Raw genomic sequence first — 26,944 nt, 5'->3', positions numbered from 1 at the left:
TGAGAGTTAGGTGCAGTCTGTAATGATTGGACCATGGTATTTCCTCCCAGTTGTAATTTCCTATTTGTATTTCTTGGTTGGTAATGAATCTGTAGGCTAGTAAATTGAGTATATGCCCTTTTTTGTGGGTCTTGGATACTGTTGGGTGTTGGAAATCCCAAAGGATTAGTATTTCCCTGCATTCTCTAGTGCTTTCTTCTTCCTGATCATCTAGGTGTAGGTTGATGTCTCCAATGAGTATGATGTTTGAACATACAGGAGTTTGATATAAAGTCCATGAAATCTGGTTGGTATTCCTTCCAGTTGCCTGGTTGTCTGCAGAATAGTATAACACAAAAGTCACTCAGTGATTCATCTGTTATTTTGAGAGCAGCTATTTCTAGGTGGGGAGTTATGAGTTCTGAAATTGTCTTGGTTTTGAAAAGGGATTTGTAGATTGCTGCAGTTTCTCCTCCCCTTCTCTCTGGTCCAGTGTGATATATTGTTACCTGGGCATTCCTCGTTCAGGACTGGGTCCTCTTTGGAGCGAATCCGTGTTTCCATGATAAAGATTAGTCCTAAGTTTTCTTCTTATATCCAGTCTTTGATTTCTGCTTTGTTTTTCTACAGATAGTGCATTAATGTAACCTATTGAGATGGGTAGATAGTTTTCCTCAAAGAAGGGTTCTAGTGTTATTTTAGTTCATTGTCTTTGTCTACAGTCTTTTTGTTCTGGTATCTTCTGTTTTTCCTTTTGCATTGATCTTTGGGTGGGTTATTTTCCTTTGCTGGGTTAGAGGAATTGTGATTGGTTGTTTTATCTAATCTCCTGTGTAGTTTTTTCAGTCATCTTCTGGGTTGAGTGATTATAGGGATTGCCTGTGCTTCTTCATGAATAAGGGCACGGGTGCTGATTATGAGAAGGATTAGTGTTTTCAAAGAAGCCATGATATATTGGGTAGGTTTTCTGTGAGTCTTCTTGGCTACCTTCTGTTAGTTCTGTAGCTTGATAACTCGAAACGCAGGGGCACTTCTCTTAGCTGGAATGATAGTAATGCCCTGTTCCAGCTTCACTGTTTTAGCCTGCCTTAGGATGCTGTTTTGCCGGTTGGCAGACAGAAAGCTGTGGGGTCCATTCTGCAAACGAATCAGGTTTTTGCCCATGAGCGTTCTGTAGCCGATTCAATTCAGAAATTCCAGGACCACTCCATTCAAGTTGACCACTGTGTGCAGGAAGCGTGCTCTCACCATGTGGGAGAGCCCACTTCTACTCCTCCGCATGGTCCCAGTGGTTTCTTGGGGTCTGGCTCACATCGAGCTCACTCACACTACAGGAGGGCCTGGTTCACTTTTCTTCTGTTCGGTCACTAAGTTGTCCTGGGCAATGGAGGGCTGTTGGGGACAGCACCTCCTCTTTTTAAGTTTTCCATCTGGGCTGGTTGATTGGTTCCTCAGTTTTGAGCCTGATCGAGTAACTCAGCTCCTGGTTGTGACTATTGTAGGTTTGGTCCTACTTGATTGCAGGGTTTGAGTGTTCCCTTTGAATTTCCCAGTGGATGGCTTCTCAGCAATTTATATTTCCTCCACTTTATTTCTGAAGACCTACATTCTGTACAATGTATTCCAGCAAGCTCTTATGAAAAGATATTATAACAAATCTAGAGAGTCACTTCCAGAATTTTCATCAGAGTTGCATACGAAGGGGTGTACAAAGGCATGGAGCATGCCCGTTTGGCACACTGCCTCAGAATTCAGCATTACATCCTATAGGTCTTCCTGTAATACACCTCTCCACAGATAAGACCAACACCAAAATACTCCTCTGCTCCCCTAGCCCAACCTACATGTACACAGCCAGCCACTGACCTATAAACAGCTGCAATATAGTTCATAGAGTCATAACACTGAGTTGTTGAAGTTGCCATTTAATTCTAGATTTGTTGTGTTTGTGTTGAGTTATAACAGGAGACATACTAGCTCTGTTCCTAGAGAATGTGGATTGTGTATTACAGAAGTGGTACAAGGTTTATATTGAGATTCTGTCCTCTCCCGTGTAGATATCAACCTTTACTCCTATATAGAATTATTGGTTGAATTTTGCTATCAAATATTTTTTAAGGTAATTAAAAATTTAAGGTAATTGAAATAATTTTTATAGCAGTTGAAAGTGGTTGGGCGGGAGGGGGACCTTTGTGCCTAAAAGGCTCTTGTTCTCTTTTCTTATGATTTTATAGTTATTATAAAAACACTAGCAAGGCTGTGCTTTGAGGGTTGACATGATGTATGGGAATGTCACTTTGGTTTGTCACTTTCAGTACCTAGTTTTCAACCCAAATTCTTCTGTCTCAAGACACCACTCAAAACTGGTGATTGCTAAGGATGGAGGGAAGAAATGAGAGTGTGTATGAACGAGTGAGACATAAGTAGGAGAAAGACTGCCCCCCCCTTCGTCCCATGTCCATCTTGGGGAAGGGGAGTACGGAAGCTTGCTTGCACCCTTGCCCTACTAATCCACACCAAGGACAGAGGAGTGGAGTGGGGTGGAACAGTTTGCTCTTGAGCTAGCCCTACCATTCACGGATCCCTGAGGCACGCTACTAATCACCTTTCTTTCCTTACTCAGTTTCGCTTACCACTATCCTATCATTCAAACACATTATAATCTAGTAAATCACCTTGGAGCCCACTTCAAGCTGCTCACCTAATCAATGAGCCTCCTTTGTGTGATATTATTGAAAGCTTTGCTGAGATCCAAACAGACCACATCAGCTTTTGTCACAGATGTTAACACTCTGTCTAATCAAGGTGAGCAGCTGGTAGATAAAAGAGTGATGAGAAGGTGGAAGATGCCTGGAATAGCCTGCCAGCAGTGGTAAGTTGTAACAATTTAAATATAATTGGAACACAGAGTACGGGGGTAAGGAGAGGTAGGGGGTGGGGTTTCAAGTGTTGTATCGTCCATATGAGGTTTTAGTTGATAGGGAGAACACAAGCCAGTGGGCAGGGTGTGATGGTATGAGTGCAGCAGGGTATCTAGATGGCTCTGATAATGTTTACAAAGGGATCATAACTGTATCCTCAATGAGCATGCATTAACTGCATAACTAGCTTTGGTGGCTATGTGGATTGATAGAAATCTTGAAAGTAAAATTAGAGAGGCAGTTGTGGTGTTGGCTTAAGCATGAATCTTGTAAGAACCAAAGAAGATCATGACCTGAAATAGCCTAATAGCAGAGCTGGTGGAGGACAGCTCCAAAAAAAAAAAATACTTGGGACAGATCTAGAGATCAGTGGTAAAAAATGGCTTGAAAAGTTAGGTAAAAGAAATAGCAGGAGCTGATGTTGGTATATGTAGGGACTTATATACAGGCGTATTTTCAAAGCACTTAGACTTACATAGTTACCCATGGAACTTTGTAAGTCTAAGGGCCCTGTTTACTAAGGTATGTTAGTGTTTTTAGCGAACGCGCTAATCATGTAGGCACCTATAGGGATACTGTAGGCACATGATTAATGTGTGTTAAAAATGTTAACGCGCCTATAACGTTGCTTAGTAAACAGGGCCCTCAGTGATTTGAAAATTAGCCCCATCAACTAAATTAGTAGAAAGACAACAAGGCAGACTGGCTAGACCAATGAATTTTTATGTGCTGTGTTACTATAGGGCAGATGTACTAAACCATTTAAAACAAAAACATTTTTGTGACATTGAGATACAGGATGCAAACGAGTTCCTTGCTCATTTAAATCCCATTACTAAATTTCACAAGAAATTTCTTACACATTACCCTGGCTGGGAACTGTTCACGTTGGCAGTGATGACATGCACATGAAATTTCACCAAAAATTAACTCTTGTTGCAGGAGCAATGGTTAAAGGGGTTGCTGGTCCAATATCCAAGGCTCGATTTCCTGGTGTCCTTGTTGACTAATCTGTCCTCCCCCTCCTATGCCCAGGTCTGGTGCTCTAATCAGGAGAGCTACATTGGTCAATATTTGAAGCCCTATCAACTCCCCAAGGCTCAGCATTTTTGTGAATTTGCCAACACTTTTGCTCTTTTTAATATGTGAAGCCCATTTTGTGAAAAATAATTAAGGGGTTGATATCAGGAGATGGTCCTGGCAACTTAAATTGCCTGTTCAGGGCTACCCACTGATATTTAGTGGCACTTAACTGAATATGACGCAACTGAATATCATCACTGAATGTGGGTTATTTTTGTCGGCAGTCCAGGGGCAGAGTTGGCACTTATGCAGTTAAGTGCTGATATTCAGCACTTAACCGCCCATGGGGTCCTTTTACAAAGGTGCGCTGAAAAATGGCCTGCGGTAGTGTAGATGCATGTTTTAGGCACTCACAGAAAGATTTTTCAGCGTGCCTGTAAAAAATGCCTTTTTAAAAATTTTTGCCAAAAATGGACGTGCGGCAAAATGAAAATTGCCGCGGATCCATTTTGGGTCCGAGACCTTACCGCCAGCCATTGACCTAGTGGTAAAGTCTCACACAGTAACCGGATGGTAATGACCTACACACGTCAAATGCTATTTGGCATTCATCCGATACATCCAAAAATAAATTTTTGGACGTGCGTATCGGACCCGTGCCAAATATTAAATTACTGCAAGGACCATGCGGTAGCTCCATTTTGACACTCGTAGACGCTTACGCGGCTTAGTAAAAGGGCCCCTAGGGTGCCCCTAGGGTGCCAGGACACCAACTGGGCACCCTAGGGGGGACTGCAGTGGACTTCATAAAATGCTCCCAGGTACACAGCTCCCTTTACCTTGTGTGCTGAGCCCACCAATCCCCCCCCCCCCCCAAAAAAAAAAAACCCACTACTATAGCCCTTACAGGTGAAGGGGGGCACCTACATGTGGGTACAGAGGGTTTCTGTTGGGTTTTGGAGGGCTCGCTGTTTCCTCCACAAATGTAACAGGTAGGGGGGTATGGGCCTGGATCCACCTGTCTGAAGTGCACTGCACCCATTAAAACTGCTCCAGGGACCTGCATGCGCTGTCATGGACCTGAGTATGACATCTGAGGCTGGCACGTAATATTTTTAATCATGTTTTTTGAAGGTGGGAGGGGGTTAGTGACTACTGGAGGAGTAACGGGAGGTGATCCCCGATTTCCTCCACTGGTCATCTGGTCATTTTGGGCACCTTTTTGTGCCTTATTCATAAGAAAAACAAGTCCGGGTGAAAGTGTTAGTCATGGATGTCTTCTTTTTTCGATTATGGCTCAAAGACGTCCAAGTTTTAGGAACGCCCAACTCCCGCCTTCATCATGCCTCAGATACATCCCCTTGAAATTTGGACGTCCTTGCAACGGACTTCAGTTACAGACGTCCAAAATCTGGTTTTGATTATACCGATTTGGACGTCTCTGAGAGATGGACGTCCAAGTGCCGATTTATGTCAGAAGGTGGGGACGTCCATCTCTTTCGAAAATGAGCCTGATAGTAACATATATAACTTTGTAAGTCTATGTGCTTTGAAAATGAGCTTCAGGTCTCAAGACTAGAAGGAAAAAACCTTGGAAAATGCTGTTGAATAAACTGTAGCCTGTTTCATTCCCTACCTGTATTTAACAATAGTTTCAGAAATCATACAACTATAAGGCACTTCTGGAAAGCACTGTGCTGTGAATATCATTGCTTCTTTGGATGTGCTAATCTTTGGCCCTGTATCCCTCATCATACAGTATACCAGGGACTTAACAAAGCACTACCCATCCTATTTTGTTGCTTAATCAATAGGCTACATTGTATGTATGCATCAATTCTAGTTTTATACTGACATTTTCAAATTGTGTTCTTAATAATAAAACAACTTGAACTCCACACATATTATAAGAACATTTTTTGTTTTATTCTCTTTTGGTGGGTACAAAAACCACAATTTTTTACACAGAGCAAGATTATAAATAATAATTTGAAACATGAGTGACCCGTAGTCTCTTCTGACTCTACACAGCAGACTGATGTCACACTCTAACTTTTTTGTGTTATTAGACAGATGTGAAACACTGAATGACGTAACAAAGTGAATGTAACAGCAAACAAGGGGATGATCAGCAATTTTATAAAAAAAAGTCTCAATTTTATAACAGTAAATGACATTTTATATCAATTATTGCAATGATTTGTTCCCTAAGATGGTTAAAAAAGAATTGTTGTCCTCTACCGAATTTACATAAGTTAAAAAGCAAGCATGTTTTATATTTCTTTTTTTTTTTTTTTAAAGAAAATGTAAATAATTTCTTTATTTTTCACAGGATTTACATGTTTATTATTTTTATATCACAGTTTTTTTCTAGTGATTTCCACAACTGGATATTCGTCCACTGAATATATGAATGCTCTCGAGACACAGGTTAGCAGGTTCACTGACTTCTATAGCTATTTTCCTTCGTCATTAAGACAGAAACCAAATGTAGTTCTTTCTTTGCAGGTACGTCACATTTTAATGCACCAATTGTCAAGCCTTTTAGGCTTCTTCAATCCCTCTCAATTTGTTGCTGTTAACATACCCTCCATCCCTTCTCCTCCTCCCCCCCCCCCCCCCCAAAAAAAAAACTAAATTCTGAAATTTCCTGATATAAAATCTGAGTTTGGATTTCTGAGCTGGGCTCATGCACACGCTGCTGCTGAGGTCTGGTGCATTCGGAAGGACTTCCCGCTGTCAGCCAATTCGATAGGTTCTTTAATGACCCTCCCATGTCATGAGTCACAATCTGTGCTGTATTTCCATCTGTCACCAACACTGTTCAATTAAGGCACTCAGTAAGTTTTTTGGTTTTTATGGTAGGTCCGATGCAATGACAGCCAGCCCTGAACTTTGTCTGATTCCAGTTCCAGTGTGTATGGCCTTCGGGCAGTCTGGGGTCAAAACGCGGCCATTTTCTCCTACACTGCCTGTGATGGATAGTCTGGCTTTGTTTCGTATGGCTTCAGAAAAGGTTAACTAAGTTCAAAAGGAAAAAAAAAAAGACAACATGGAAAATATTACAACATTTTCATTTAACACTGAACCTGGCACACACAAACACCAAAATATTGATCGGTAGACATCTGCATTTTTCCATGATGTTTTTTTTAAAGGGTGTATATGCATTATATAAATCTCATGCATATATAAATCTCAGAAAATATGAGTCAATATTTGTTAAAATGTTTCATTTAATCTATAACTTGAGGTTTACGATGATAAATTCTTTAATGCTCTGTCTTAGAACATTTAGCTCCTTTTTAAACAGTAAATCCTTCAGAAATTATTTATAGACTTTGATGTAAGAAAACTCACTGCACCCTCAAAGCACAAATAGGGAATTTTTCCAGCTGCCTACACTAGTGAAAAGTAGATGCATACATACTACTCCATAGAATTTGCAGAATTTTAAAAGAAAATATAAACAGGTATTTTTAACATTGAAAATTATCCCAGAAAAAAATGCCCACATGCATTTATAACTGATCCATGTTTGGGGGCTTTTTACCCGCTGCAGTAAAAAGGGCCCTGGCACTCGGGGAAAAATGGCCCCCACCGCTAGCACAGGGCCCTTTTTCCCGCAGCTTGGTAAAAGGACCCCTTTCGGCACCGTTTATTGAATCAACCCCTTAGGGTTGGAAGTTTTATATAAACCCTTTTCCACTGGTAAAGCAACTCTGTTTTACCCACAAAAAGGACTTTGGAAATTACCCTCAAAATTGCACAGTCAGATGAGATTCTCATACTGGATTATTTTTTCCTGTTTAATCTTGGCTAATAGAGAGCATGAGGATACCCACAGGGGAACATTAACAAAAAAAAAGTACGTGGCCTGGAAAAAAGGAAAGGACTAGACTGGGTCTTTATAAAAAAGGTTTTCTTCATTCTGTGCATATGGGAATAAAAAGTTATTAAAAAAGGTTAATTGTTTGGAGTGATTATGATTATCATGCAGGAAAATTATTTTGAAAACCTGATTATTAAAAAAAAAAGAAATTTGACAGTATGCATAAAATAAATGTGATTCATAAATTTAAAATGTGCATTAGGCTGGCATATTATAAAAAAGTTGTTCTTGGTGGTTCATGATATCCCCAGTTCAAACCTTTGCTGCCAGCATGTTTCTACCTACAACCGAGATAGAGGCAACTGGATTAAATTACTGACAGTCCATCATTCATGATGACATTATGTAATAGGGATTTTTGCCAGAGGTAGGCATGGGAAGTCATTAACAAAGAAAATTTAAAATGGCTTTCTTTAAACTACTTACTAAAAGCAGCTATGGAAATGTCTGATTATAATGCAAAATAAGAGGATGTACTTACTGTAAATAAAGTTATGGACGAAAGTGCCTTTCATGGGTTATGTGCAAACCCTATCCTCTTGCCTGCTTTGTATTTCTATCCCTATTAACCTATGAAGCATCGTAATGTAATGCTCGACCCCCCCCCCCCCCCAAAAAAAAAAAAAAAAAAACCCTCCCACTACTCAGGATAGGTTCCCTGAGCCTACCTGGTGTTCCAGTGAGGTGAAAGGGACAGGAGCGAAGCCCACTCACTTATGCCCCTAGTGGCTGACTCTCTAAAATGGCTGCCACAACCTCTTGCAGAAGCTTTGCAATACTGCTGAAGTTCTGCGAGGCTGCAGCTAGAGGTCGCAACATCCATTTTGGAGAGCCATCCACTAAAGCAGGAGTAAGTGGGCTTTGCTCCTGTCCCTGTTGCTCCACTGGACTACCAGGGACTTCAGGTAGGCTGGAGGGACCTATCCTGAATGGCAGAGGGTAGGGGTCTAGTGTTGCAGGGGATGCACGAGGGGGGGGGGGCTACCCTTGTGGCAGGGTGTGCGGAGGGGGAGGGAATTGGGAAGAGTACAGAGCACTTTTGCTATTCAGCTGGAACTATCTCTCATAACTCTTATGCAGGCCCTGGCTGAATATTGTCCGAGACCTGCATGTGCTCCGGCGGACAGCACCAATGCAGTTAGCCTTGGATATTCAGTGCCGGTGCCCAGACATGTAAAATAATGTTCGAGTTCATGACAGAAGGTGGTTGAGTTCTAAAGCATTTATAAACTAGGTTCATGCAATGATTCTCAGTGGTGTACAAATGCTCTCTCATACATTTACACCTGCTCCATATTTTCTATATATGGGCACATGCATTTTATAAAATATTTGTATATTGTAACTGTACCCCAGCTCTGCCCAAACTGCACATTCAGTAACGCCTATGTGCAGATTATATGAAGAAAGACTAAGGAGGCTAGGGCTTTTCAGCTTGGAGAAGAGACGGCTGAGGGGAGACATGATAGAGGTATATAAAATAATGAGTGGAGTGGAACAGGTGGATGTGAAGCGTCTGTTCACGCTTTCCAAAAATACTAGGACTAGGGGGCATGCGATGAAACTACAGTGTAGTAAATTTAAAATAAATCGGAGAAAAGGTTTCTTCACCCAACGCATAATTAAACTCTGGAATTCGTTGTCTGAGAACGTGGTGAAGGCGGTTAGCTTGGCAGAGTTTAAAAAGGGGTTAGACAGTTTCCTAAAGGACAAGTCCATAAACCACTACTAAATGGACTTGGGAAAAATCCACAATTCCAGGAATAACATGTATAGAATGTTTGTATGTTTGGGAACCTTGCCAGGTGCCCTTGGCCTGGATTGGCCGCTGTCGTGGACAGGATGCTGGGCTCGATGGACCCTTGGTCTTTTCCCAGTGTGGCATTACTTATATACTTATGTATCTTGTGGTACGCCCACTGTTTGAATGTGTGCATCTGTGTACATTTGTATAAGCATCTGTTTCCACATGTAAAACATGTTTTACACACAGTGGCAGCTTTAGAAAATTGTCCCCTAAATCAGCGCTTCTCAACCTAGTTCTTGAGGCACAACTAGTCCCATCAGGTGGTACTAGGTGTTCCTCAAGAACTGGGTTGAGAAGCACTACCCTAAACAACCAGCTAGAGAAGTCTGTCTGACCCCTTTAATGCAATCAGTGAGTGGTGACAAAAACATTTATTTTGATCTTTGATCTTAATTATGTTGACTTGGCTCCAAATCAAATTTAGGGTCACCTTCAAGATCTTCCAAATTTTACACAGTTTGGCCCCAGATTACATGCACCAACTTGTTGAACTCCCCCTGCGTAACACTTTCCTTGGGGCCAGGGATTACCTAAGACTCTACTTTCCAAATTATAAAAAGGTCTACAAATCAGTTCTTTTAGCAGACTTCCCCCTGTTTACTAAGCCGCGATATGGGTGCATTAGCTTCTTTAATGCGCGTTAACCATGTACGCACTTACAATATCCCTATAGGTGCCTACACGGTTAACACGTGCACTAATTTTAGACACATTAAAAATGCTAATGCGCCTTAGTAAACAGGGACCTAAATGTTGGAACTCTCTCCTGAAATCTATTAGATAATTACATGCAGTTTCGTAAGCTCTTAAAAACATTTCTTTTCACAATTTTCTTTTCAATGTTTTATGAATTCCAGAATTAATTAACTTGCATGTTATCTTACATATCACTTATGAACTATGTCCTTATTTATCCGAATAGTGCACGCTATACGTTCTCTTATTTGTCAATATTTCAAATGTTGACTGCATTGTAAGAAGGTTGTTATACACTTATTATTGCCTACTTAATCTCAATAGTTAGTCACATTGAACTTGTGTATAACTTGGGATACTATCAGGGGCATTTTCGAAAGAGAAGGGCGCCCATCTTTCGACACAAATCGGGAGATGGGCGTCCTTCTCTCAGGATCACCCAAATCGGCATAATCGAAACCCGATTTTGGACATCCTCAACTGCTTTCAGCCGCGGGGATGACCAAAGTTCACGGGGGCGTGTCAGCAGTGTAGCGAAGGCAGGAATAGTGACAGGGACCTGTATAAGGTTCACCTGCCAGCCCCACTAAACTCAGTGCCAGTGCCCACAAATGGCTTGGCATTAAATATCCAGGGCTAATTTAGCCAGTCATGGTTAGCATTAAAAAAAAATGCTGACCACTGCCAGCTGAGTATCAGGGGGATAAGCTTATAGTATTCTATAAACTACATGTGTGTCTGGGAGATACACCCATGGTCCACCCATTATCTGCCTACGTATACAGCCCTCTAGCACTTAGGTGCTACTTTATAGAATAGAACCTAGTGCATATAGGCCTGTCAATTAATGGTGCTTTTGACGTTCCTAAATGGTGCCTACATCTAGGCACCACTTTATAGAATTACCTCCCAGTAGCAGAACAGTAATGCCTTCCCAAGTTGCCCATGAAACCTCATACCACTGTAGCCTGACAGAGGCCAGTTCCAAATGAGTTTGAACCCAAAAGAGAAAAAGGAAACTGGATGGCCATAAAAGAAGATCATAGTAACATAGTAGATGATGGCATCCAGACTGGATGGTCCATCCAGTCTGCCCAACAAGATAAGCTCATTTTACATGGTATGCGATACTTTATATGTATACCTGAGTTTGATTTGTCCTTGCCATTCTCAGGGCACAGACCATAGGTCTGCCCATCACTGTTCTTGTGCTAAAAGTTGTGAAGCTAACGTTGATCATCTAAGTGTATTTTTTTCTCTATCAGTGACTTTCTGTCATGGGTGCGCTGAATGCCATTCAAGGAAATGGAGAGAACCAATCAAATCACAGCTAATTCTTAGTCTAGTGCTCGTTCAGAATGCAGGACGTCTATCCCAGCATTCCATATCCTATCTCAGGTTCATACTCTAATTAAGGAACAGTGGCTGATAGGGAGATTTCCTAGCTTGAATGCCATGTTAATAGTTTTAAATGGTTATTATTACTAAGAAAAATCATCTGCTTTATTGCTATTGTAAACCCATTAAAATCGGATAAATACTCCAAAGGACCTAATAAAAAAAATACATGAGGATGTTCAGTTTGTAAACGTTATTTACACCAAGGAGGTTTAATTGACAGGAGACAGCAAGAGCGTGCTTGGCCCATTATCTAGCCTGAAGCCACTGGGCGGAGCTTGCTGCCATACTGAGTGACCCCAAACATTAGCAAATGCTTATTAGAAATAAGGACCACCTATGCATGGATTGGCATGGACCAATAGTTTGCTTTGGTTTGAGTGTATTAAGATGGTGGCTACTGCTCCAGCCTTGTCATGTGACACTGTCTCCTGACAATTAAACCTCCCTGATATACACCATGCCAGTAAATCTCTGCTGAAACACATTTGATATTGGTATCAGAAGACAAATTTCTTTTGCAACATATCTGATTTAGGACCCTGTTTACTAAGCATTTTTAATGTGCGCTAAATGCTAGAGTCACCTATATGTTCCTATGGGCAACAGTGTTTAGCAAATGCTAATCAATAGTGTGCGCTAAAAACGCCAGTGTGCCCTTAGCCCAGCTTAGTAAACAGGGTCCTTAGAGTTGTAAACTAATGGAATGCTCAAAGGCACAGAAAAAGAATAAAATTGTATGGATATGTAAAAAAAAAAAGAAAGAAAAGAAGATGATATATCAACTGTTACTTTGTATTCAACCTCCCTAAGACTTTTTTTCTCTCTCAAGTTCTATTTAAATATATTCTGATCATTTTCCTATTAAAAAAAAGTCTTTAAAAAGGACTTCCAAATATATAAAAATTAATTGAAAAGGCTCTCTTGCCTTTCCTTGGAAAGATCATATGTACTTTAATTGTAACATTTTTAGGTAGCTATCATATTTCAACTGACTAATTTACGTTTATTTTGATAAAAGTCTTTGAAAAATCTTCTTTCGAAAACACATTGCAATGCAGATGTCTATTAGCAACAGATACTGTACCGAACATCTGCAGCCAATAAGAAAATAAAAATAAATGAAGTGCCCACTTTGCACTGACTTTCTCCAAAATATCAAGCTCTGTTTAGCAGCAAGCATCAGCACTTGACAGACATGTCACAACACTTCATTACAAAATGCACCACCCACTCACTGTAGTAGGCCCTAAGTCCTACCCCTAAATTTTAACACTTTCGGTTCCATATACGTTGTAACCTTCTCTATAAGTTGCTAAATTCTGGGTATTCTGCGAGGAAGTTGGGTTAAAATTCTGTGCACTCTTTGCCACCTTCATTCGCTTTGCCTCTGCCCTGGACTTGTAACAGAACTCTATCAAAGCCACCAGCATTGCCAAGCCCAGGCCTCCAACCAGTATGTAGAAGACTCCAGCAACGTTGCTCAAACTCAAGGCGCTCGTCTTGTCCTGGGGAAAGAGAACCACAAAGTTAGCTCTTAAAAAGAAATTGCACCCAAAGAGTAAGATTAGAAACTGCAAGCAAAACAAGCCCAAAGAGTACAGTATAGCTTTACATTTTACACAATTTATGAACACATATGTTGCAGGCTTCTGAACGTCTTATTCTTTGTATAGAAAGCAGAAAAGATTATTTAAAATGTCTGAACATGCAAAATGTTTCTGATGAAGTAATTGTATGATTGATACTTTAGGAGATTATCTGTTACTTGAAAACCTCTGTACAGTCTTGCTACTATTAACTGTAAATTAGAAATCTGCACTTGCTACTAATTTAACCCTATTTTGGTTTGTGGTGACATTAAGCTTAGAATGGATTTGTTTTGCACCTATTAGGGTGCATATCATTTTAGTTGTGACTTATGTCAGGTGGGGATCAATCCTGCTCCAACAGTACACTGATTCAACAGATTTGTGGTCCCCAACACCTGAAGCAGCCTGAGTACAGGCGAAGTGATGGCCAACGGTGGGACCCGACTTTCTGTCTTTGGTTAATTCTGCTCTTTTTTGAACTTTGATCTTTTGCTAACTGCAATGATATTATTATTTTTTTGAAGATTTAGTCAATTTATAAAGTCATACTAAAAAAACAAGTCTGTTCAGTGAGAGGCTTTTATGCCTATGACGTTTCTCAGTTTTACGGTTGTGAGAACAAAAGCAGTTCTAGCCTGGGGTCTGAGGTTTTTTCTCCAACTGTTTTGGATTTTGTTACTAGTTTGTTTGTTTGTTTGTTTTTTTTTTTTTGGGGGGGGGGGGGGGTTCAGTTACAGTGGTGGAAATAAGTATTTGATCCCTTGCTGATTTTGTAAGTTTTCCCACTGACAAAGACATGAGCAGCCCATAATTGAAGGGTAGGTTATTGGTAACAGTGAGAGATAGCACATCACAAATTAAATCCGGAAAATCACATTGTGGAAAGTATATGAATTTATTTGCATTCTGCAGAGGGAAATAAGTATTTGATCCCCCACCAACCAGTAAGAGATCTGGCCCCTACAGACCAGGTAGATGCTCCAAATCAACTCGTTACCTGCATGACAGACAGCTGTCGGCAATGGTCACCTGTATGAAAGACACCTGTCCACAGACTCAGTGAATCAGTCAGACTCTAACCTCTACAAAATGGCCAAGAGGAAGGAGCTGTCTAAGGATGTCAGGGACAAGATCATACACCTGCACAAGGCTGGAATGGGCTACAAAACCATCAGTAAGACGCTGGGCGAGAAGGAGACAACTGTTGGTGCCATAGTAAGAAAATGGAAGAAGTACAAAATGACTGTCAATCGACAAAGATCTGGGGCTCCACGCAAAATCTCACCTCGTGGGGTATCCTTGATCATGAGGAAGGTTAGAAATCAGCCTACAACTACAAGGGGGGAACTTGTCAATGATCTCAAGGCAGCTGGGACCACTGTCACCACGAAAACCATTGGTAACACATTACGACATAACGGATTGCAATCCTGCAGTGCCCACAAGGTCCCCCTGCTCCGGAAGGCACATGTGACGGCCCGTCTGAAGTTTGCCAGTGAACACCTGGATGATGCCGAGAGTGATTGGGAGAAGGTGCTGTGGTCAGATGAGACAAAAATTGAGCTCTTTGGCATGAACTCAACTCGCCGTGTTTGGAGGAAGAGAAATGCTGCCTATGACCCAAAGAACACCGTCCCCACTGTCAAGCATGGAGGTGGAAATGTTATGTTTTGGGGGTGTTTCTCTGCTAAGGGCACAGGACTACTTCACCGCATCAATGGGAGAATGGATGGGGCCATATACCGTACAATTCTGAATGACAACCTCCTTCCCTCCTCCAGGGCCTTAAAAATGGGTCGTGGCTGGGTCTTCCAGCACGACAATGACCCAAAACATACAGCCAAGGCAACAAAGGAGTGGCTCAGGAAGAAGCACATTAGGGTCATGGAGTGGCCTAGCCAGTCACCAGACCTTAATCCCATTGAAAACTTATGGAGGGAGCTGAAGCTGCGAGTTGCCAAGCGACAGCCCAGAACTCTTAATGATTTAGAGATGATCTGCAAAGAGGAGTGGACCAAAATTCCTCCTGACATGTGTGCAAACCTCATCATCAACTACAGAAGACGTCTGACCGCTGTGCTTGCCAACAAGGGTTTTGCCACCAAGTATTAGGTCTTGTTTGCCAGAGGGATTAAATACTTATTTCCCTCTGCAGAATGCAAATAAATTCATATACTTTCCACAATGTGATTTTCCGGATTTAATTTGTGATGTGCTATCTCTCACTGTTACCAATAACCTACCCTTCAATTATGGGCTGCTCATGTCTTTGTCAGTGGGCAAACTTACAAAATCAGCAAGGGATCAAATACTTATTTCCACCACTGTATAGTGATCATTTGTTGTTGCTGAGGAGCTGGGAGTTACCCAGTTAGCTGCAATATTTAGTCCACAACCTGGGTAACTATTTCAATAAAGTTAAGGAAGGAAAAAGGTGTCCTAACTTTATCCAGGCAGCAGTCTGAATAGCATCAGTACCCAAATAAATGCCAGGGGCTGCATTATACCCAGAATATCCAGGTATAAAAAGTACATGGCAGACAGCATTTTATTGCTAGAACGTATTTCTTCCTGTAAATTAATAGCAGAGTATAATTTGTCTTCCCCACTTTACCACACTGAGTTCATGAAAAGAAGGGTACAAGTTATAATTAGGGGCTCATTTTCAAAGAACTTAGACTTACAAAGTTCCATAGGTTACTATCAAGCTCATTTTCAAAGCACTTAGCCTCCCAAAGTTCCATAGAAACCTATGGAACTTAGCCTCCCAAAGTGCTTTGAAAATATGCCTCTATGGGGCTTATTTTTGTCAGAGAAAACCGCCTAAAAAGTGGCATAAAGCAGCATTTGGATGTTTTTCTCACCAAAACGTCCAAATCACTATTTTCAAAACCTATTTTGCAGACATTTTTCTATGTAGTTTGTCTGCAATGCGTCCAAATCTCAAGGGGGCTTGTTAGGGGCGTGTTAAGGGTGGGATTTGGGCGTGTCTAAGACTTGGACATTTTTCTGCCATAATGGAACAAAACCAAAAAGCCCAGGACTAAAACTAAGGAGGTCTTCTACTAAGCCACAGTAGCGCTTTTAGCTCATGGTAGAACGTTTGTAGTAAATGTCGAGATTTCCATTTCTAGGATACTATTTCTGGGATAAGTAGCATAAAATGTATTGAACTTTTTCAGGATCTTACCAGGTACTTGTGACCTGGATTGGCCACTGTTAGAAACAGGATGCTGGGCTTGATGGACCTTTGGTCTATCCCAGTGTAGCAATATTTATGTACTAATACTCCTATGGGTGTCTTGGCGTTTATAACCAGCAGATTTCTACCGCAAGCTAAAAACACTACCGTGGCTTAGTAAAAGACCCAAAGTGCCCTAAATGTCTACTGGAGGAATAAAGGAATGGCTCCTTACTCCCCCAGTGGTCACTGACCCCTCTCACCCCCCCTAAAAAAAAACCCAAATGTGAAATAAACAGTACATAGCCTCTGTGACAGCTTCAGATGTTATGGCCAGTCCTATTAGAGCAGCAAGAAGTTCCTGCAGTAGTCTAATGGTCTGTGCAGTGCACTATGGAGAAGAGGACCTAGGCCCATAATCCACTCTAACTGTTAAACTTATGTTGAAAAATGTCAGCCCACCAAAAACTTACTGTACCTACATATAGGTGACACTTGCACACAAAAGGGCTATTGTAGTGGTGTATAGTTGGGTGCCATAAGTTTTTGGTGTGCTTTGGAGGGCTCACCATACCATATAAGGGGGTAAGGGTGAGATGTGTACTTGGGAGTTTTTATGTAAAGTCTACTGCACTGCCCCCTAGGGAGCCCCACTGCTCTGCTGGGATGTCTGTGTGTGTGGCCAGTCTACTAAGAATGCTGGCTCCTCCTACATCCCAATTTGAAACCTGTGATAGTTGTAAACTTTGGAAGGGGTGACAGTCTTGTGACGACCCTGGCGTCTTGAGGCTTCTTTTATTTCATAATTGATAGGCTGGTCTCTTTGTTGCTCTGGGCATTGTAGTTGTAGGTCAAGTTTATTTTTGGGTGTGAGTTTTCCTTTACCTTCACCGTTGGTGGGGAATTTTGTAAAATTTCTATGTGAACACTCATAGGAGCCAACTTTTCATAATGATGGTGGTGCTGAGCCCATCACACACTAACCATACTTGGAGCAAATGCCTTCACACTTTGTCCAATATTAGGGGTGCTCAAGCACCCATAGAGCTGGCTCCTAGGTGTGCAGTTATCGCAACCCATTTTGTAGGTGATAAGGGCCTTTTTCAATTGAAGGAAAACTCTGGAATGAAGGGGCATACGATGAAGCTAAGAGGAAATAGGCTTAGGAGGAATGTAAGAAAGTATTAATTCAAGGAAAGGGTGGTGAAAGCATGGAATGGCCTCCTGGTGGAGGTCATGGAGACAAGGACTGTGTCAGAATTTAAGAAAGCGTAGGACAAGCACGTGGGAATCCTAAGGAAAAGGAAGAGATAGTGGTTATGGAGGATGGGCAGACTGGATGCCTATCCTCCATAACCGGCCTTTATCTGCCGTCATGTTTCTATGTATTCTTGTGCTAAGTAGTTAGTGCGTGATAATGTAAATGCACTAACTGGTTAATGCAGGAATGCCCATTCTCTGCCCCTGACATGCTCGCTCCCCCCTCCCTAAAAAAAAAGAATTTTTTTTTAAACACAGCACACTCACATTTGGAAGTAACTGCAGAACACATGAGCATGTCTCGCGGTACTTCATTTTTAACTGCATTAGGCGCACATTAGCACCTAATGCAGCTTAGTAAAAGGGCCCCTTAGGCCCAGATTCTATATATGGTGCCTAAAATATCCATGCAGTAAACATTTCCACCTAAGCATATGCTATAAGCGATGCCTAGATTTTGGCATAGTATGTAGAATACATTTAGTTGATATGCCAGTGCCTACAACTACGTGTGTCCATTTACACCAACAAAGATGTGGCATAAATCCCTGTACGTAGATTTACACGCACTGGGCCATATTCTATAACAACGCACATAAATTTGGGAATGCCTGTTTCCCTGCCAATAGCCATGCCCCTTTTGAACTGCGCACATTAGAATTTAGGTGTAGTTCATTACAGAGTATGCTTAGTGAGTTGTGTGCTTAAATTCTAATTATTGACAATTAGTGTTCATTATTGCTTGTTAGCTGTTAAAAGCACTGATTGGCTTGTTAAGCCAATTTAAGTTACGTGCGTGGTTATAGAAGACATCTGGATTTCAGTGTGGATTTCTAGGAGCACTATATAGGAACCGGAAGGTAGTGTCCATGTTACATGGAGACTAGAGAGAGTCATCGGTTGTAGCCCCTAAAAAAAGATTCTTATTGCAATGGCTGGACTGAGGTGGGAAGAGGACAAACAATAGGAAAGACAACAAATTCAAACTGCTAAGTCAACCACTTTCCTTTTGAATATGATCCTGGCCAGTGGCTGGGCAGAAGGAAAACATGCTCCTTTCTACCACTAAGCACTTTTCCAGGCCAATGTAGTGATAAAGAGCGAGCTCCGGACGAGGGCTGGGAAGGCCCAGGGGACTTTTTCTCTATGAAGGTGGAATAGGAAGGATGAAGCCAGAAAGGCCATTTTCTGTAGAGGGAGGGGAAAAAGTTAAAGGAACAAATCCTATAGGAATTTGTGTTCTATTAGGGATGTGAGGTGGTTTAAACTCAGAGGCCACTTAGGGCCCCTTTTACCAAGCTGTGGCAAAAGGGAGCCAGTGTTGGCGCGTGTTTTACACGTGCGCCGAGGCCCCACTTGTACTGCAGCTGGTAAAAGGGAAGTCTCACTTTCTGACAGGAAATGGCCAAGCAGCAAGTAAAGCACTTGCTGTGAGGCCATTTGCGGGGGAACCCTTCCTGTCACCCATTGGGGTGATGGTAAGGGCTCTCGCGTTAACCGGGCAGCGCGCGACAATGCCTGATGACCACCGGGTACACTGCGGCGCTACAAAAATAAATACATTTTTATAGCGCTGGAAATGATGACACGCTAGGGGTGGGAAGTATGCGGGCTTCCTGTATAGCGAACGGTAAGCCCTCGTTGGGCTTATAGCCTCTTAGTAAAAGAAGCCCTTATTTTGCTGGGTAAAGAGGGGTTTCCTATGCTAATAGTCCATTATTTTGGCCCAGTACGTGCGAGGAAGCCTGAACTCTGAATATCTCAGCATTATCATGGCTGTGCTGTCTTTAATATGTCTATTTTAACACCATTGTGTTTTCTATCTTATTGTCATAAGGGTTAGTGTAGTGGCCTGAGAACCAGAGGAATTGGGTTTGATTCCTATTGCAGCTCCTTGTGACTCTGGGCAAGTCACTTAACCCTCCATTGCCCCAGGTACAAAATAAGTACCTGTATATAATATATAAACCACTTTAATTGCAACCACAGAAAGGTGGTATATCAAATCCCATCCCCTTCCCTATTTATGTCATAATGTGGGATATTAACCATATAAGAACCTTGCAAATCCACTAATTGTATATAAATTATGGGGCAAAGGACCTCAGAAAATGCCCGGTGCAGTACCTGCCATTCCAAATTATAGCTTTCTTAAACACGCATGGGTGGCAACACAATCATTGGTCTTAAAAAACAAAACATTTTGGGCCCTGTTTACTAGGCCATGTTGTAGGTGCGCTAACTTTTTAGCAAGCGCTAAAAATTAGCGTGTGCTAACGATAGAGACACCCATTATATTCCTATGGGTGTCTCTAGCATTAGCACAAACTAATTTTTAGCGCATGCTAAAAAGTTTGCGTTCTGCAGCGCGGCTTAGTAAACACAGCCCTTTATTTGTATTCATACACTGTCTCTGTAATAATTTCATCATATCTTCTCATTTGTCTCACATCCTTTTTCTGTATTTAACACATTTTCCTTAAAAAGCAAGTATAGCATCCTTGTATTATCCTCTTGTTCTTTCCAGACCATCTGACTTTTGTGTCACTACCCTCCATGCATTGTAATCCTGTGTAATTTTGTAAGCCACATTGCGCTCACTATAGTGGGAAAATGTGGGGCATAAATGTACCAAAAATCTCTCTATATAAAAGGCAAAACCAACGTTCTATGAAGCCTCCAGCCGGAAGTGTGAAGGGGGCGAGATATCCGGTTTCCCTATGAGTGTCTGCCCCGCCCTCTCTGTAACACAGTCAGTGAAGGAAAACAGCAGAGCACGAAATCAAATCGCTGGCTCTGTAACAGTGAAGGACTCAGAGGGGGGAGGGGAGAGAGGCCAGAGGGCAGGGACACACACACTCCCACATGCACACAGAAGAAAACATTGCTAGCCCCCGTTTCATTTGCATCAGAAACGGGGCTTTTTTACTAGTAAATAAATAAAAAGCAAGGATGAACGTAACTTGTTCACTTATCTGTAGCTGGAGATCCTCTGAAATTATTAGAAAGAGACAGTGTATGAATAAAAATAAAACATGTTTTTTTTTTTAAGGACTGATGAATGAGTTGCCACCCAGGAATGTTTAAGGAAGCCATAATTTGGAATGGCAGGTATTGCATCGGGTGTTTTCTGAGGTCCTTTGCCCCATAATTTAAATACAATTTTATAGATTTGTAAGGTTCTTCATATGGTTAATGTGGACATTGTTACAAGTTTAAGAACGTGCCAATTTGACAGAAATGTATGTATAATGTGGGGTATAACATTCACAATCAGTGCACAAGGCACATTTTTATTGTACATTAATGCGTAGGTCCCCTAAGGCTTTTGGTGAGGGTGCTGAACTGTGTTTTTGATTATTCATATTTATACAGTAGAAAATTACATTTGTAGAACATATTACTTTTTAGCAAATCATTTTATATAGAAATGTAACTGATGTTTTTTTTCAGATGTGCCAGTTTACATTAGAATATTCATTCGTTTAAAGCTATATTCTTTGTATTAAACCAAACAAGATAACCACTAGTTAGGGCATGTCTACACTATGAATGCTTTTAACAAAATAAAAACTAGTAAGATTAAAATGTCTAAATACTTCATATTATTCTGTAAAGCAAATCTTTCCAAACTTCTGTACATTTGCATGTACTACGCAGAAAGTGACCTGACTTCATTTTATTGAATGTTACCACCAAATGGTAACATTTTTGATAAATGCACTCAGTTATGATGCCAAATATTGTGAACTTTATGGAAATATAGCTCATGCTTAATTAAAAGCTGTGTTGGCATTCAAATGATTTAATTTAAAGAAACATCATGTTCTCTAAAATGGACATGCTAATACTATGCAAAAAGAGATTAAAGAACAAGCAAGCTGAATTATAGAAATGCATAGTTCTCATGCAACTCTTTTTTTTTTTTACAAGATCTCATGGAATTATTAAAGTAACTATCTGGAACTTCTATTGCTTAGAAGTTGGACAAATGTACTGTATTTTGTATGACAGCTACATTTAAATTGCAGAAAAAGAGACATTTTCTTTTAAAAATAATAATTGCGGAAAAAGCTATTTTTTTAAATGTATGTTCTTATCAATATTCCTAAAGCTGACTTTTATTATCTCCAAATAGGTTATTTCATTACTCCCTTTACTGCTTTGTGAACACAACAGTAGGTCCCAAACTTCAGCGACTGACCTTACTTCCAGAGTCCTTGGGTCCACATTCACCTTTATCGTACCACCATTTGTTTTTCAGCTTGTCTAAGACGCCTGCCTCACTGAGTTTCAAAACGGCAAGGTTTACAGGAGTTCTTCACGTGGAAAATAACATAAATAACATTATATATGTTATTTTATGTTATTCAAGTAAAACGACATAGAATCGCATTGCAAAGTGATAGAGCAGAGGCCACAGTGGATGCTGTCATGAAGGCCCAAGGTTCTGTATAGACATATGACTGGGGCCTGCTCCATCGCTTTAGGTAACAGACACATACTGCTGGGGTCCATTTTTATAATAAATTGTATGCAATTACTGTGAACCCAAAACTATTGGCCAAATGACATGAAAAATATGCATTCCTCTGGCATCTAGAACATATGGGAAACCAGTTGGAAGCAAGCATTGGATTTCCGTTCTTCAAGCTTTTGTTGTTCTAACATGAACATGTCTTACAAAGAAGTTACTTAAAGTACTCACAGTCTACATGCCTGCTATTTTATTGCTTTTATTTATTTAGCATACATTTATTCGAGAGCTCACCTGTTATGCAAAGTCTCAAACACATTCTCACAGACATTCATTCATTACCTGGGAGAGAAGATTCGCTCTGGAGAAGAGGAAGAAAACCTGAAGCTTACAGTGTTAATTTTTATGTGTACATGGCTTTCATAGATAACTTATCACTGGCCTTCTGCTGAAATAAAGAAAACTACTGTACCTCAGTTGTACAATTTGATTTACATAATCAAAGTTAGTGCATGCTTATTAGAGATAATATTAGCTGTGAGCATTGCACACGCATGCAGTGAATGTTGGGAATGTTCCAGTTGCATCTTTATGCAACATTTTACTTTTAAAAATGGTCTAAAATGAATTAAACATCATTTAAAATCATTGCCCTTTACTTCACAGTTGGCTAAGCGAGCACATATGAATCCATATGGCCATGTGAAATGTGCAGATTGTATGTTACGTAGGGACTAGATGACTGCACAGTTCTTATTGAACTTTCTGCAGTTAGGGGTCCTTTTACAAAGCCGTAGTAAAAAGTGGCCTGCGGTAGGGTGGGCGTGTTCTTTTGGGTGTGCACTGGGTCACTTTTTACCATGGCTGGGAAAAAGGCCATTTTTTAATGGGCCGAGAAATGGGCCTGTGCTAATATTGAAACTAGTGCGTGCATATTTATGGCCTGGGTCCTTACCGTAGCCCACTGACTTAGCGGTAAGGGCTCACATGCTACCCATGCGGTAACCATGCAGTACATGCCAATGTGGGCACGCTGCTGGTTACCACCAGGTACGCCCCCCGCAGTAGAAAATAGAAGATTATTTTCTACTGTGGGATTTGGCACGTGCCAAAATTGGAATTACCACCAGGCACATGCGCTAGTGCCGATTGAGCGCATACTATCCGCACGTTAGCCCTCCTGCGCCTTTGTAAAAGGGCCCCTGAATGAGTTTGAAAAGTTTGAATCCTGTTTGAAATGCAAAAATATCTTAGAACAATGCTTTCAAATTCAACTTGTGGGAGAAAAGCTAAATGAAGGCCATGCTGTCTGATTGTGAATATATCACGTGCTAATGTAAGAAAAGCAGGGAGCTGTAGAGGATGCAGGAACATGCAACACAGAGAAAACAAAGACAGGATGTGAATGAGGACACATTCAATTGGATGGCAAGCAAATGAATTACTTTTATTTCACTTAAAGGGGCATTTTCGAAAGAAACGTTTACGTTAGAATTTGGCCGTTTTACAAAGACGTCCAAATTCTGAAGCGGGGAGAAGGTCATTTTCGAAAAAGATGGACATCCATCTTTTGCATTCGAAAATACCATGGACATCCTTGGATTTGGACGTTTTGCGATCTGGACGTCTTTGATTTTAGGCCATTTTCGAAAGAAAAAGGTCCAAGTCTAAAACATCCAAATTCAAGCCATTTGGATGTGGGAGGAGCCAGCATTTTTAGTAGACTGGTCCCCCTGACATGCCAGGACAGCAGTCAGGCACTGTAGGGGGCACTGCAGTGGCCTTCATAAAATGCTCCCAGGTACACAGCTCCCTTACCTTGTGTGCAGAGCCCCCTCCCAACCCATTACCCCCAACTGTACACCACTACCATAGCCTTTACGGGTGGAGGGGATACCTATATATGGGTACAGTGGGTTTCTGGTAGGTTTGGAGGGTTTCCTGCACAAGTGTAGCAGGTAGTGGGGGTATGGGCCTGAATCCACCTGTCTGAAGTGCACTGCACCTACTACTAAACTACTCCAGGGACCGGCATGCTGCTGTCATGGACCTGAATATGACATCTGAGACTGGCAAGTAATGTTCTTCAACACACTTTTTTGGGCTGGGAGGGGGTAAGTGACCACTGGGGAGTAAGGGGAGGTCATCCCTGATTCCCTTCAGTGGTCAACTGGTCATTTGGGGCACCTTTTTGTGCCTTATTCGTAACTAAAACAGGTCTAGTTCAAAATGTCCAAGTTTTAGTGCTGGACGTTTTTGCTTTGTTCCATTATGGCTCAAAGACGTCCAAGTCTTAGGAACGCCCAAGTTCCGCCTTGAACACGTTTCCGATACACCCCCTTGATATTTGAATGTCCTTCCGACAGACTTCTGAGAAAAATGTCCAAAATGCGGTTTCGATTATACTGATTTGGACGTTTCTGTGAGACGGACGTCCAAATGCCGATTTATGTCACTTTTTGGATGTCCATCTCTTTCGAAAATGAGCCCGATATTGTTATGGATAGATCCATTTGTAATGCCATTAGTCTGGACAGATGATAAATATTTTTATATACAAAAGGAAATCGGGGCCAGTGACCAATATGTTCAATTCACTCATTATTGCTGCTTAAGGAGCACAGTAGACATTTTCTATGTGCTGTATGTGTTACTAATGAGACAAAGGAGTGATAACAGGAAATTTGGCCCATAGCACCAACTACCAACCAAAATAAAATGCCTTCGGAAATGTAGGTTTGGAATGACTGTATTAGCCAAACATATTGGAAGTAAAGAAAGGCAATGTCATGTTTTGGCAGGTAAAAGTCACTGTACCTCATCTGGATATGTAAAGAAGGCAGAATTTATGTAAACAATGGATATAATTTGCAGTATAAATTGCACAAGAGTAGAAAGTGTGCACTGAGATTCTGCATCATGCATATGGAGGGAATACAAGGTCCAAAGCAAGGTGTGGAGATTTTAAAATTAAGATAGCTTTTTTTAGTCAGTTATACTATGCATAATTTATTTGCCAAATAAATTCTAATTAAGAGAACATAGGCACTTCAAGCAAAGCATTCAAGAAAGTTTGCTTACCAACATGTGAAGCAGTCTCAGCTTTTAGCTGATAAGGGTACAATTGCTATTACTGCTACTGCTAGCATTACATCTATTAATACTCATACCAAATAAACTTGGCAGCATGCAGGATTCTGTGCCCAGGAGTACTCAAAGGTTTTTAGGCTACTGTACACATCAGTAACCAACTATTGTAATTACTTCATTAAGCGCTTTCAGTGGTAGGAAATTAAAACATGAAAACAGTAATTAAGCAGGTACCTCTGATGTAATTTACTGTTTTAAAACATAAATAAATCATTTTGTTTCTAAACATATAATTACTGTGCTCGGCAAACACAGCAATTTCAAGAAAGACCAGGTAAGGTTAGAACCTTCCAAAGTCATTTTAAGTTGAAATGTTTGTACAAGTACAGTTTATTGAGTGCATTGAACAGTTAGAGTATGCATGTAATCAATAAAGTAGTTGGTTACTGGTCCTGAATATAGTGATTAATTACTTCAAAGAAGTCTAATTGGTAATCAATTACATCATCTAAAGTAATCACCATAATATTGATCACCAATTGAAACTGTGGAGACAATCAAAACAATTGTGGTATATGTTGTTAAAAAAAAAAAAAAAGCTTAAGGACAAACTCAGGAATAGTATTTTGAGTTTTTCATATCAGGGACTACATCAAAGTTCTAATGAACCTGGCAAATGTGGAGTACAAATCAGATGCAAATATTTTTGCTTTGACAGTAATTGCACACGTCTGTAGGTTGGGATTTCATTTCAGGGTGTACTGGCAAAACTGATAGTGGATATTGATTTTCCATGATAGGTTCCACCCCAGCAGATGCACCGGTTACTTTACATACTGTTTACCCGCTTTGGTGACATTGAGGCTAACCTTGGAGTCACCTCCCCCGCTGCCACATTCTCCTTTGTCGTACCACCATTTGTTTTTCAATTTGTCCAAGAGGCCTTGTTCATTCAGTTTTAATACTGCCAGGTTAACAGCATTTCTTGAAACGATAAAACATATCTTGTAAGAATCTGCACAGCTTTCAAAGTGTTAGAAGGAAAGAGGATGTAAACTCTCAGAATCTTGCTCCATATACTAAATAAACCTCTCACGTGAATTCTACAAAAAAAAAATCTCCATTGAAAACCTGGGAGATTTTCCTACATTTCATATACAAAAAAAAAATGCTTTCAGCATAACTGGCTTTTTTTTCATTGCTATTTGTCTTCTAAAAAAAATGTTCTGTAGGTAACTGATTTGTGTAGGGGTTAGGGGTGTAAGACAACGCTTATGTTCTTATGTCTTATTTGGATGATAATGCATATTTGAATTCTATTTGAAATGTGACATCATAGAAATGACTATTTTTTTTCTTTTGTAATCCACTTTGAACTGATGTCGTATAGGGCAGACTAAGTTGCTGTATTAATATTAGTATAACACTGACTTTTCATCTCCACCCAATGCTGTCAAAGGAAAAATTATGTTCTTACCTGATAATTTTCTTTCCTTTAATCATACCAGACCAGTCCAGACTAATGGGTTGTGTCCATCTACTAGCAGAAGAAGACAGAGAAAACAGTTCCAAGTAAACCACCCTTAAGGGTATCGTGCAGCCTGGAATGTTCAGTATTTCGAATAGCC

At 40.7% G+C, this 26,944-nt stretch overlaps 1 protein-coding gene across 2 annotated transcripts in view; it reads right to left on the bottom strand.

The window, feature by feature from the left end:
• Window positions 1–6,705: 6,705 nt before the first annotated feature.
• GRIA4 (glutamate ionotropic receptor AMPA type subunit 4) overlaps window positions 6,706–26,944 on the bottom strand; it is a 520,316-nt gene continuing 500,077 nt past the window's right edge. The window contains exons 14-16 of one of the 2 annotated variants that reach the window (XM_030199365.1): window positions 21,954–22,068; window positions 13,090–13,224; window positions 6,706–6,944 (exon numbers count right to left, since the gene is read on the bottom strand). In XM_030199365.1, coding sequence (XP_030055225.1) covers window positions 6,780–6,944; window positions 13,090–13,224; window positions 21,954–22,068 — 415 coding nt within the window. In that variant the 3' untranslated portion in view covers window positions 6,706–6,779. Of the gene's footprint in view, window positions 6,945–13,089; window positions 13,225–21,953; window positions 22,069–26,185; window positions 26,301–26,944 lie in introns of both variants that reach the window. The other variant, XM_030199366.1, reaches the window with a different exon arrangement.

Source organism: Microcaecilia unicolor, chromosome 4 (genome assembly GCF_901765095.1).
Source record: "Microcaecilia unicolor chromosome 4, aMicUni1.1, whole genome shotgun sequence".
Classification (NCBI taxonomy): Eukaryota; Metazoa; Chordata; class Amphibia; order Gymnophiona; family Siphonopidae; genus Microcaecilia; species Microcaecilia unicolor.
The sequence above is the reverse complement of the archived record's forward strand: the minus strand, read 5'-3'. Positions and strand labels throughout refer to the sequence as shown.